Genomic DNA, 13,277 nt, shown 5'->3' on the forward strand with positions numbered 1-13,277 from the left:
TCAGAGAGCTAAAATAAAATGGGGTAAAAATAAGAAAAAAAAAAGTTTAAGCCTGCAATCAAGTCATCTTTTGGCTCCTCTTCTTGCCTAATATGGGCTCAGACTATTTTTAAGAGCTGTCAAGTGGTTTAGGCTCAGAATTTGATTTACAGACCCTGAAAATGTATTCTGGCAAATGTCACCCTGTTTTGAATGGTTGATCTTTATAGAAAGAGATTCTCTTCTTCTGTCAGTGACATAGCAGAGAGACAAGCTGCCACCACGAGGGAAGTCCCAGAGGGCCGTCACCAGAGACCCGGCCTCTGGGATGGGGGCAGGAGGGCTCTGCACTGGGAGTGGCCTCTCTGCCATTGACCTCGGTAGAAGGGGTTTCCCTGGAAAACAAGCCTGTAGAGAGAGAGGCAAGTGCTCACTTGAAAATTTTCTTCCCTGACCTCCACCCCACCCCTACTCCAAAAGGAGCATTGTATTCTTTAGTTGCCTCAGGACTGAAGGTTCAGCCTTCTGTGTAATGGACAGATGGCTTAAGTATAAAAGACATAACCAGGAGCGTGTAGGAGCAGGTATATAGCTCGCAGGGGCAGTGAAGGCAGAGCTCCCGGTGCTGGCCCCAGGGACGGGCGGCTCCCGGGCCCCCACAGCTGCCCAGGGCGCTGTGCGGGGCGGGATGTGAAGCAGGAGACAGGTGCAGTTCTTGCAGGTGGGGGTCCATCAGGGAGAGTCAGTGACATAGCAGATACTCTCAACCGCCCTTCTCAGGGGCAGACCAACCGTTAGCCTAAGAACCATTCTGCTTTTTAATGTTCCTTGCATGTCTGTGTATTTTGAAAATTGTGTTTACCTGGGGACTGGGTCCTTGAGACCAGCTGGTTGGTTGGTTGGTTGGTTGGTTTTGCCACTGACTCCCTTTCCTGCTCAGACAGCAGAGTGTTAGAGAAAGAGAAGGTCAAACGTGGCCGAAAAGGAGTCTTGCCTGCCTGTCAGTTGGTGGCTGGCGGTGGGGACTGGGCTTCACAGTTAGTTGGGTGCTGCTTCGACATCCAGGGGGCCAGATCTCACGAGAGGCCCGCTGAGTCAGAACGAGGGGAGGAGGGCATGAGCCTTTAATTAAAAGCACCTTGGGTGACTGATGTGCCCCCGGGGTGAGCCCCTGCGCCCCTCTTCTCCCGTATGGGCAGGCCTAGCGCCCAGCCTCTGCTCCCAGTCCTGAGTGCTCAGGGTCCCCTGTACTTGGAATGAGATTGCTCCTGATTCCTCAGGATCAGCTGAATCTCAGTGTTTCCTTTGCTACCGGGGAAGAGGTAAGAAAGTGGATGCCCTTTGAGAAACTAAAGGGCCCTGTCGTTTGTTTTTGTTTGACTATATTCTGTTTCCATTTACTGCTCTGAAGAATTTAAGAACTTGTTTTGGTGCACCTCGCTGAGTAGATAACTTGGGCTTCTTTTTGATTTCCCCAGTAGAGGCCTGAGTATGCTAATACTTCACTTCCCAAACTGAGCCATGAGGTGCTCCAGATAGATCTCCTGTCCCCTTGGTGGGTCTGGGGTTGGGGGGTGGTGAGAAGGGCAGAGTGTCCCGATCCAAGGAGATGCTGCCCTGCACAGACATCCTGCGGGCCTCCACTCACCTGGTGGAGAGGGGGAAACGAGATGCTTGTACGTGAGGAAAGAGATTCAGGCTTCCTGAAGATTGTCTTAGATTATGAAGTATTCCCGCCCNNTTAAGACTGTTATATTCGCCGTATTCACATTGGCTTTGAAGTAGTAACACAGGGTCGCTCTCTTCACCCTCCCAGCCCCCTGAGGCTTCTCTTTCTTGGGTTGTAAATTGACAGTGCTACGACAACCATACCTGATAACTCTTTAGGGAGATACTGTATTGTACGAGTGCTTCCTGGCATTAAAGAATCCGGTGCTTGGGATGCCTGCGTGGTTTAGTCAGTTAAGCATCCGACTTTGGCCTAGGTTACCATCTCCCGGTTTGTGAGTTTGAGCCCCACGTTGGGCTCTGTGCTGACAACTCGGAGCCTGGAGCCTGCTTCAGATTCTGTGTCTCTCCTCCTCTCTTCCTCTCCCCTCCTTGTGCTCTGTCTGTTGCTCTCTCTCTCTCTCTTTCTCTCAAAAATAAACATTAAGAAAGTAAGACTCCAGGTGCCGTCTGAGCCGGTGTCGAAGGCAGGAGTGGTTTGCACCAGAGCTTGGTTGAAGGGAGTTTGCGCTACTTATGCGGCACCCCTTCTCTGCACAGCACATTTGTCCGTGACGGTGACAGGTTGATAGTGGAACGCGTCAGCCGCGACCCCGCCACCCGGCCCAGCACGGGGAGCGGGACCCTCCCTGCGGCCTCTGCAGCACCTGCCCGTGTGCCCACAGGTGACCCACAACCAAGAGAACGTGTTTGACCTGCAGTGGCTCGAGCTCCCGGACGTGGCCCCGGAGGAGCTGGAGGCTCTCTCCAGGAACATGGTGTTCCACCTGCGGAGGCTCATAGACGAGCGTGACGAGTGCACGGAGGTGCGCGGCCGCAGACACCTGCGGGAAGAGAAGCTTGTGGAAACGCCCAGCTCGGGATCCGCCCCCATTCGCGCCCTCCTGGTCCCACTGAACATTCCATCTCTTCCTAAAAACTCACGCCACCTCCCTCCTGCTTTCTCCCCCTCTGCCCGGCATCTGCTCTTACTTTCTCCTTGTCTTTCAATGTTTCTGGCCAAGTGCGCGTGGCGCCCTGGTGAGACCGCTCTCCCCGCCTCCCCCCTGCCCCGCCGCAGCTGATCGTGGACCTGACGCAGGAGCGGGACTACCTGCAGGCGCAGCAGCCTCCCAGCCCGCTCAAGTCCTCGAGTGCCGAGTCCACCCCCAGCCCCACCAGCAGCCTCTCCAGCGAGGACAAGCAGCACCTGGCCGTGGAGCTGGCGGACACCAAGGCCAGGCTGCGCCGTGTGAGGCAGGAGCTGTGAGTCCTCCAGGGACCCCCCCCCACCCCCCAGCCCACGGGCTGTCTGTCTGCTCTTGTGTGGTGTGTCCCACACACGGTTCTGTCGTGTGGTGCAGCAAACCGGAGTGCTGGGCCTGCCCCAAGCTGGGGGCCTGCCCCAACGTGGACTGGTCCCTCCCTGCCAGGCCCGCACCGGGGGGTGGGGGTGGGGGGAGCTTCTATCAAGTCTTTAGGGCTCCAACCAGCCCCGGTTACAGATGGTCTGCAGATAGCCTCGTGTCCACACTTGTCCAGTTTGGGGCAGGACTGATCACATACTCATATGTTTCCTTGGCTGGAGGGAGGGTGCGACCCGCCTGCCCACACCCCACCATCTGGAGAACCTGTTGTCCCTCTTTCCTGCAGCAGGAGAGTGTCCCTTTGCCCCATCTGGGGAGCCGCTTGTCTCCCTCGCTGCCCGCCTGGCTGTGGGGAGCGCACCTGTGGCTGGAGCCTCCTCGCTGCACCCCTGCCCCGCACCCTCAGAGGGAAGCCCAGTGTCGTGGTGGGTGGAGCTTGAGAGCAGGCTTTGAAAAGTTAAAAACGGAAGAGAATGCGAGTCGGGAACATTTTTGTAAGCCCCGTATGCAGTCTGCCCTCCTCAGTCCCAGAAGTCATCGTTCTTCTCTCTGCTGTGGTCTCATGAGGTGGGGGGGCCCTCGGGGTGCTGTCTGAGGGCGCTTCTCACCTCCGTGCCTCCACACTGCCCCCAGGGAGGAGAAGACAGAGCAGCTTGTGGACACCAGGCATGAGGTGGACCAGCTGGTGCTAGAGCTTCAGAAGGTCAAGCAGGAGGTGAGCGGGCCCGTGTGTGTGTCCTGGAGGAGGTGGTGGCGGCTGAGACTCCCCAGTGACTGTGGGCGGGAGGCACAGGGAAGCGGCATTGGGGGCTTCCGGTAATGGCCTGTGTTTCTGTCCTGCTCAAAGCAACACTGCCAGACAGCCAGCTGTCCCCAGAACTGCTGGGGGCGGGGGAGGACCGCGGGTCTTTGTGACAGCGTACGGGGGACCCCACGCAGGAGCCTGCACACCGACCTGCCCGCTCCTGGGATGTCCGGGAAGCACTGTGCCACAGGGACTTGGGCCCCTCTCGCCTCCCCAGAGGGGCGCCCTCAGCTGGGGTCCCCTGCCTTTTGCCACCTCCCAGAACATCCAGCTGGCGGCGGATGCCCGGTCTGCTCGTGCCTACCGCGACGAGCTGGACTCCCTGAGGGAGAAGGCGAACCGCGTGGAGAGGCTGGAGATGGAGCTGGTGCGCTGCAGGGAGAAGCTTCACGACGTGGACTTCTACAAGGCGCGCATGGAGGTGAGCCCAAGCCTTCTAGAATGCTTCCTCCCTGGCCGGGGAGAGGGAGCTGTGAAGGCCTCCATGGTGGCTAGGCCTTGCCCGCACCGCAGCCTGTCTGCGGGCCCAGAAGGCTCCCTCTCTCTGTTCCTCGCCCACTCGGAGGTGTCACATGGATGGGGGCAGGAGGCAATGTGGTTCTGTGCTGAAGCGCTCAGGTTCCTTGTAGGGCTTTCCTGCCTTCTGCCGTGGTGAGGAGTTTCTGTTCATGGAATTTTTTTTTTTTCTACTTCTTGCAGTTTCTGTGGCTAACTCTTCACCCATAAAATAGAAGTAATGCTACCACTTCATGAGTTTTTTCCAGATGAAGGACAAAATGCCTGTCCTTTGGGCAAGGCCCACAGTAAGCCCTCGGTCATGGAGCCCACTCTGATCCCGAGGTTCTGAGGGGACGCAGGGGAGGGCGTCAGGGCTGATGGGGGACTGGAGACCGAGACCCGAGTGGGGTCCCCAATGCTTCAGCCGCTCACCTCGACTGCCTCACGTCAGCGATGGGTTCCAGGACCCACCTTCCCAAGGATTTGGGGATTTTGCCCCCATCACCAATCCCAAGGGGGTCTGGAGGTGGTTTTAATGAGATGGTGAGATGAGGACATCAGCATGTACCAACCGGGCTTTTTTGGTAAGAAAGAATTCCATTTGCCGCTCAGGAGGCTTCCGAGGGGACGGAACATGGAGCTGGGGAGCACAGTGTCTGGCTCTGGGCCCCGCTGCCGGCAGGCCTGCTTGGGGACGGCGGTTTGGCTGTGGACCTGGACGCGCTCCCCTGCTGTGGGCAGGCCCTGCTTGTAGGCCATGTGAGGCTGTGGGGCCAGGCCTGTTTGTTACCCAAGGAGTGTCTGTTCCCCAAGGAATGTGACACCTGACCTCCTGCAGAGAAGGCGCCTTTGGTGCCGTGGCCTTGGGGTGGGAGAAGTAGGGGGTGGGAGACCCCACTCTGGCTTTGTCCTGGAAACGGTCCACTGGCTCCACTGAATTTGAAAGGCATAAATCCCCGGCACAGACAGGTTCTGGGACACGAGCACCTATCGGCGCCTTTCATCACTTACTGGAAATGCCACAGTTGGGAGAATCGGGGCCGGGGGGGCGGGGGGTTCCTGCACTTTCCCCAGAGTGCCACCCCAGCAGCCCTTCCTACACAGTGCGAACCTTCTGCAGCTCCCACATGAGATCACAGGCAGAGTGTGGCTCCCGTACCTCACCCTGATTCTGTCCCGTGGAGCAGATGGGCCTCGGGATCCAGTCTCTGTCTCTGTGTGCACCCCGGTCCCGTCCAGGCAGCCTCGCACAGTCATCCAGACACAGTGACTAAGCGCCCGTACGGTGCCAGAGCCTGCACCGGCAGCTGGGCATCTAGACGAAAGCCTTGCATTCACAGAGCTTCCCGACCTTCAGGGTTTCTCCCAGGACCCTCTATTCTCAGGCTTCTCTAATTCTCAGACGTTGTGCCTGTGTAGCAACAGCAACATTTTCCAGATTTATTAATTGCATAAAGTTACCAGGAGCTTGGGAATGCTTGAATTTTCCTTAATGTTTATTCACCACGAGAGAAGTGTTATCTGTCTGCATCAGGGGTTTACTTGGGGGCAGGCAGTGACATGAGTGGCTTTGCAGACCCTTTGCAGCCCAGGCTGGCTGATGAACAGGGCCTGGTCCATGGAGTGCAGGCCATCCATCAGAGGATGAGTCTTGCTGTGCTGGGATGCCCCTGATAACGGGGCTTGGTGGACGGGAGCGCTTGGGCACTCCTCCTCAGATCTGAAGTAGTCACATCAGTCTTGCTCGCTGTCTGGAAGCCGCCATAGGGTCCAGCTGTGGAAGGCGCAGGCCATCCTCAGGAAGCGTTTGAGTGAGGGGAATGGTGTGGTTTGGATTTTAGAAAGTACATTCGGGTTTCTGGGTGGGGAACGGACCAGAAGGGGCATTAGGATGCCATGGGCTGTGGCAGTCTGCTAGCCAGATGGGGCCCACACGCCCTCTTATCAGCTGGGATGGGCCCATCTCCAGCCTGGTGAGCGCCCTCCCTCTCCTTGCCACAGGCCATGAGCTGCTGAGCATTACTTGAGCAACAACTGTGTGTTCTTGTTCATTCTTCGAAGCAGCCCTGAGGATGAGCTGAGCTTGGGGAGGTTGAATGGACTGCCCAGGGTCAATTTCTTGCTCCAGCTTCCGTGACTCCCAGTGACATGGGCCCCGGGATGGGGACTCTGTTTGCTCTGTTCGTGGGTATGTCCTCAGCATCTGGACCGGTGCCTGGCCCTTTGGGGGTGTTGGATGAACACTTGTGGAAAGAATTATATCTGGGGTTTCTTTTTTTTAAATATTTGTTTTGGGGAGAGTGTAGGCAGGGAAGGGGCATAGTGAGGGAGATGTAGGATCTGAAGCAGGCTCTGTGCTGACAGCAGCGAGCCCGATGTGGGGTCAGACTCCAGAACTTCGAGATCATGATCTGAGCCAAAGTTGGACCCTTAACCAACCGAGCCTCCCAGGTGCCCCGTATCTGGGGTTTTCTGTGAGCAGCAGTGATAGAACTGACTGCTGTTGGGCCGCAGTAGAGCCCCTGCCTGCTCAGACTCCTGCACAGGCCCCCCCCCGCAGCCAGCTGCCTCCCAGGGCACTCGGGGTGCATGCTGGCCGTTCACCTGGAATGCTGCTCCGAGAGCTCGGGACAGGTGGCTGTGGGATGCGGGCCAGCAGCACCTGGGGCCTGCAGGGATGGAGATGGGCTGCCTGTGCTCAGACTCGGGCCCAGGTCCTTCTGGTGCTTCATGTCAGGGGGCAGCACTACCTTGATGTACAGGTGCGTATTTTGGGCCCATGTTTGTGTTTCAGAAAAACCGTGTTGCCCAGCTTTATATGTAAAACCAGATCTTCCAGGGTGTGCTAACACACACTTCCAAGGGATTCACCCCCAAGATTTCTGGATAATATCTAAGCAATTTGAAGCACGCAGTGCAGGGGCCCCTGGGTGGCTTAGTCAGTTAAGCGTTTGATTTCGGCTCAGGTCATGATCTCACGGTTTGTGAGTTGGAGCCCTGCGTGGGGCTCTGTGCTGACACCTTGGAGCCTGGAGCCTGCGTTGGATTCTGTGTGTCCCTCTCTCTCTCCTCCTCCCCTGCCCGTGCTTTGTGTCTCTCTCAAAAATAAATATTAAGAAAAAAAACCCTCTTAAAAAACACTTCGTGCCATGCAGACATGTGTCTGTGAATGGAGATTGACCTGCATGTGATAAAACCCTTAGATTAGGAAATACCCAAGTATGACTTGTACACATCTAAAACTAAAGAAAGAAAGATGGGTAGATGGGGGGATGTGTGACAAACGAAATAGAGCAAAACACTAATTACAGAATCCTGGTGATGTGTGTGTGGTGTTCAGAATATTTTTTCCAACTTTCAAGGAGGCTTTAAAATCTCCATAATAAAATATGGGGGGGGGGGGAGGTAGAAGGTGAAAAGAGAGCAATGGATGTTAACTCTTTAGAATAAGTTCATACATGATTAACATCACCTTAATAATGAAATAATTTAAAATACTGAGCAGCGCTATGTGTTAGAGCTCCATTTCTCAAGAGGTGGTCTGTATCTGCCTGTATCCGAGTCCAGCCTGCTCAAAATGCAGATTCCTGGGCCCTACCCTACCTAGATCCCAGGCATGGACCCCAGAAATGTGCGGCCTGAAGGCTCTCTCCCAGGTGGCTTTTCAGCATTGCCAAGCGTGAGGACCACAGTCCTATCAAGACGGTACTTTTCTCCTTACCGCCGGCTTTTCTCTGCAAGACGTGGGTCTGGCCAGGCTGACATCAGGTCTCTGGGTAGAGCTTGGCCTGAGGCTGCTCATAGGGACCTAGAGCCCCTGAGTGCAGGGACTAGGTCATAATATGACTTCATGCCCAGGGCCTGGCACACACAGAGCACTTGGTAATCACCCCACAAATCAGGTAAAACTCCATCACTCAGCAATAAGAAGACTTGAACTGGGGAAGAGGACGGGAAGAATCTAGAGCTCTTTTCTCCTGGAGAATGGGGTAGGGCTAGGTGTGATGGGCTGGAGGGCAGAGAGGAACACATTGTGGATGCCTACCCCGTAGGGGACACTCTTCCAGACACGGAGAGTGGCGGGCAGCGCAGGTGCCCTCCCGGAGAGACCCATTAACACGTATCACGGGAGGCAGCATGTGTTCGTGCCTTGTGGGAGGAAAAGATAAAAGGCCTTGGGGTTCAGGACAAAGGCAGGATTAATTTTTACTAGAAAACTACAGGCCACAAATTTCCATGTTTTACCCTGAAGCTTCTGGCAGCTTTTCTGTACCTCCTGCTGTAGTTTCCATGAGGGTTCACGCGACAGGATGAGAGCGGCATGGCCCTGCCTGGCACGGGTGCACCGGGTGGCCCTTGGCTTCCTCTTGTGAGCACTTGTCCCTCCTCGCTGCTGCCAGCGCGCCTTGTGGGAGGAGGAGGACACAGGCAGAGAGGCTGCCCGGATGTCCCTCTTGTCCTGTGATTTGGTTTTAGCCGAAACTGCCAACAGTAGGGGACAGGTGCCTCGGTGCCATGTGCGTCCTGAGCAGGGCGCAGGTAAGACAGGCCTTGTACTTGCTCCTCTGTGGGATTTATGGCTTCCTAGGCAGGGCTGGAGCCAAAGTAAACGTAGTGTGAGAGGCAGAGACCTAGCAGGGCACGCCCCTTGCTGGGTGCCCTGGCATTGTGCGGTACAGCAGCTTTTACTTCCAGCGAGCTGATCCTAGCGAGCCCTGGGAGCCGACCTTACTGGGGGAGGGTGCGGGCGTTGTCAAGGCAATCAGGAGCTGGGTTCATGATCAGCCCACCCAGCCCCAGATGCTCCCCATCCTGCAGAGCCCATTTTCCCACCTGCTGGCCTAGATCTCTGTCATGGCTCATGTGACCCCGCAGCCTGCACACAGGATGTCCTCCACAAGTATCCCACCTGGCCATTCTGCCTCCGTCTGTCATCTGCATCCCTCCATCCTGCTGCCACGATGGCCCTTCTAAGAGCCCCTCAGGCACCCACCTGTGCGTCGCTCTTGGGATGAAACACACTCGGCCCCTTGTCTGGCACTCACCCCCTTCAGGTCCCCCCCAGTGCCCCTCTGAGGCCTCCTTGGCCCAGCTCATCTTCCCCAATGCAGGGCCAGACCAGGAGAGGGCAGGTGGGCTCTGTGGGCTGCGTCCCCCAGCTTCCTGCTTCACACTTCACCTCCTGTTGACTCGGGCAGTGCTCCTCACATGGTGCTGTGATGTGCTCCCCGGTTTCCCGCCCACATTGGGAGCTCCTTGGAGCCCAGGTCTGTGCCTGACTGACCTTGAGCGTGTTGTGTAGCTTGGGGATGACCAGACTGCAGTCCGTCCAAGGATGAGATCCGGCCCCCCATCCATCCTATAAGTATAAAGTTTTATTGGAACACAGAGGCACCCATCATCCGTTCACGTATTTTCTGTGGCTGCATTTGGTGCACCTGCAGAGTTGGGTGGTTGTGACAGATTTATGACCCGAAAAGCTGAAAATAAACTGTCTGGCCCAGAGTAGATGGGCAGCACGGTTTTTAAAGAGCAGTTAAAACTATGTTTATGAAGCTTTTTCCACGTGCTAGGAGTGGTTAAGCTCCCACTACATCATCGCATGTAAGCCTCATGGTGGCCCACAAGGCTCAGCAGCCACTGCTGTTTCCTGTCATTTCCTCATGTGAGAAAACTGAGGATTGATTCACGTCGTGTGCATCTCGCCCTTTCAGTACGGAGGTTGCACTGAAACGTGTCTGTCAGGCTCAGCCTTGATGAGGAAGGAAATAGAAGGGGGAGGGACTCGCAGAGACAAAGCAGGGGCAGGGGAGAGGTGGAATGGGGGGGCACTCAGGAAGGGGTGATGGTGGCCACACCCCCATGGAAGGACAGGCAGAGGCTCCCCCTCCAGTAGTCCTTGTGGGAATTCGGATGTCATGTCGTGAGCGGGGAGCATTAAAATTCAGGGCGCTGAGTCAGAACCTTGGGACGCTCGTTTTCTGTTTCCACCTGGGACTGTGTTTCCTAATGACTTCTGGGAGGGCTGATAAATTCGGTACCTAAGAAGGAGAAGGGCAGACAGACCTGACGTTTGGTGTACCGTTCACCACGCTCCCGGAGGCGGGTGAAGTCCAGGAACAGGCAGGTCTTCTAGGGAGCCTGGCAAACCGCAGTGGGGCGGGGTGAACAGGTGGAGGTTAGCGAGGGGGCGATCTTTGCTGAGGGAGCGGTTGGCCTGGCCACCCAGCATGGAGTGCCCCCGTGTCCCTTCCAAGGACACCTCCAGGCTGGCTTTCTGTTGCTCTAGATGCCGGTTCTTCCGTGATCTTGAGTGCAGCGGGGAGGGACCCGGTAGTTTGTTTGATTCCACTTCTGCTCTCCCAACCCCACGCCTCTGGCGTTTGGTTGTTGGGGGTCAAGGAGGGCCCCTGGAAACGAGTGTTTGCCTGCTGCCTGGTGGATGGATGCTTGGGGAGTGCTGGGCTGACCACAGGGGCGAGAGGGGATGATGACTCCCAACCTCACTGGGCCTCAGGCACCATGCACGGAGCACTTGACCAGCCTTACTGCGTCTGATCCCATAGAGGCCCTATTTGTGTGCCCCTCGCAGAAAGGAGGGATCTGCACTGGGGGACGTGCACTTGCTTCATGTCCCATGGCTAATAGCACATCGACGGGCCTGGGAATTGGAGCCTGTCAGCCCACGTTCCCAGTCACTGCTCCCAGTCGGCATGTCCGATTAGCAGGGACAGCTCTTTAGCCCCTTGGGGACCAGCCATCAGGCCTGGCCTATGACTGCCTAAATGTGGCCCCTCAGCTGTTCACAGGGCTGGGTCAGGCCTTTAAATAGCCGCCTGGTTCAGTTGAGGTTAGGTCTGAGGGGGGTGGCTGGCTGCAGGCAGCTGCCCAGAGGTGAGGAATAAAGATGCTCAGTCGTCCGGGCTGAGCCTGCAGCTCGCGGTCGGAGCTGGGGCACAATTCCCCGCAGATCCGGTTTCTCCCTTCTGAGGCAGTGGGGTGTACGAGACACGCCGAGCTACTTCTTTTGCCTGGTACATGGTGGAGGTTGATGAAGCCAGAAGATTAAGATATTTTTGAATAGTAGTTAGAAATCATCGTGTTCCACACTCTGTTTGGCTTCTGGATACTCTTACCATCCCTGCCTGCTGGAAGTCTCTTGAGTCCTTGAGGGCCCACCTCACCTGCCCTGACTCCCCCCACCCCTACCCCATCCCACCCCACCCCCGCTGCCCACCTGTTTCAGCCAACAGGTATTACTGAACAAATCTATGAGGCTCACAAGGGCAGAAATGGAACAGCCCTACCCTGAGGAGTTTCAGGTCTGGGGGAGGAGGGTGGGCCACTCGCCTCACCGCGTGTCCAGGGCCCTCTGGGAGCCCAGGTACCTGGCTCAGCGGGCAGGACAGAGTGAATTTGCAGGCATCTCTCAGAGGGGGCAACTCAGGCTGGGTTTTGAAGGCTGATCAGGAGTCGGTTGTGAGGATGAAGGGGCAGCCCGTGCTGTGGGAGCTGCGGGAGCCCAGTAGTGAGGTGATGGTGGAAAGTGCAGGTGGGTGCAGCTGCTGGAATCACAGTGTGAACAGTGGGGGCAGCGGCCAGAGAGGAGGGGTCAGCCCTTCTTGCCACTTGATACCCCCGTGGGTGCTCTGGCTCGCATCATTGTGGCTGGTCTGGGCCTCTTTCCCAGTGAGCCCCTTGAGGATGAGTTGCAGTCAGCTGCAGGCGGTGGAGAGAACACGTCTGGACCTCTCTGGCCAGAACTCAAGTCCCAGCTTCACCACTCACTGGCTTTGTGACTGGGGGCTCATGGCTTACTTTAAGTAAGCCTCTTCATCTGCAAAAAGGGATTGTCTCTGCCTCCCTCTCAGGGAGGTAGGGACAGGGAGTGCCCAGGGCAGGGCCAGCCGCACAGTGGGCAGAGTCTCCGAAAGGGAGAGGGCTTCTACGTAATCCTGAGTCTAAAACCCTACACAGCTGCTGGACTTGGATCAGAACCGTGACTGCTGACCAGAAGGCATGTGGTTTCCCCTCTACTAAGGATCCTCAGTGCGGGGAAGGGAAGACAGGCGTGTAGTGGATAAGCAGGAGCTTCCCAGTTGTTAGGGAGGCAGGCCTTGGACAATTCTACAGACACATTCCCGCGCGTGCATGTTTGCACACACTGCGAAGGCGTTTGGGGAAACTCCATCCCTCTGAGATCCTGAGTGGTGCTGGAAGGGCTCTGGGGAGAAGAGAAACCAAGAAGCCCCATAACAAAGGGGGAAGAGAAATGGGGCAAATGAGCTGGATTCTGTCCTGTGCTCTCTGGGCTGTCTGGTGCAGAGGTGCAGAAGTGAGAGTCCAGCAGCCCCTGGCCCATGAAGGGGTCTTCGAGGGAACAGCCATTGCGCTCCATGCCCAGCACGTGCCTAACACCCAGGGGGCCTGTGGTACTTATTTGTGAGGTTCCCATTTGTTTGCCACTTAGCTGTCTCAGAGACTCCCGACTTCCAGGAAACTGCTGAGAGCTGTGGTTTTCCAGAGTTCGTGTGTGACCTGTTCAGGTAGGAGCAGGGTGTTGAACGAAAGCCGATCAGAACAGCTCCCTCTTCCCAGGACCCTGGCTACAAAGTGAATGTTGAGTCTAGAGGACTAGACTCAGCCCTTGAACTTGGGACAGACTGTCAGTCCCACATCTTCCTTGTTAAGGAAGCGGGGCTTGGGGCACCTGGGGGACTCCGGCAGTTAAGCATCTGACTCTTGATTTTGGCTCAGGTCATGATCTCATGGTTCGTGAGTTCGAGCCCCACGTTGGGCTCTGCACTGACGTCATGGAGCCTGCTTGGGATTCTCTCTCCCTCTTTTTCTCTCTGTTCCTGCCCCACTTGCTCACTTGCTCTCTCTCAAAAATAACAACTTAAAAAAAAAAAGAAGAAGAA

At 56.4% G+C, this 13,277-nt stretch overlaps 1 protein-coding gene across 2 annotated transcripts in view; it reads left to right on the forward strand.

Annotated features, from left to right (window-relative positions):
- The window catches only part of CCDC88C (coiled-coil and HOOK domain protein 88C), a 129,060-nt gene that overhangs the window by 67,071 nt on the left and 48,712 nt on the right, over window positions 1–13,277 (forward strand). For both annotated transcript variants that reach the window (XM_077780868.1, XM_077780869.1), the window contains exons 7-10: window positions 2,373–2,513; window positions 2,768–2,952; window positions 3,687–3,768; window positions 4,121–4,279. In XM_077780868.1, coding sequence (XP_077636994.1) covers window positions 2,373–2,513; window positions 2,768–2,952; window positions 3,687–3,768; window positions 4,121–4,279 — 567 coding nt within the window. The remainder of the gene's footprint in view (window positions 1–2,372; window positions 2,514–2,767; window positions 2,953–3,686; window positions 3,769–4,120; window positions 4,280–13,277) is intronic.

This window comes from Crocuta crocuta, unplaced genomic scaffold, assembly GCF_008692635.1.
Source record: "Crocuta crocuta isolate KB4526 unplaced genomic scaffold, BGI_CrCroc_1.0 scaffold299, whole genome shotgun sequence".
NCBI lineage: Eukaryota > Metazoa > Chordata > Mammalia > Carnivora > Hyaenidae > Crocuta > Crocuta crocuta.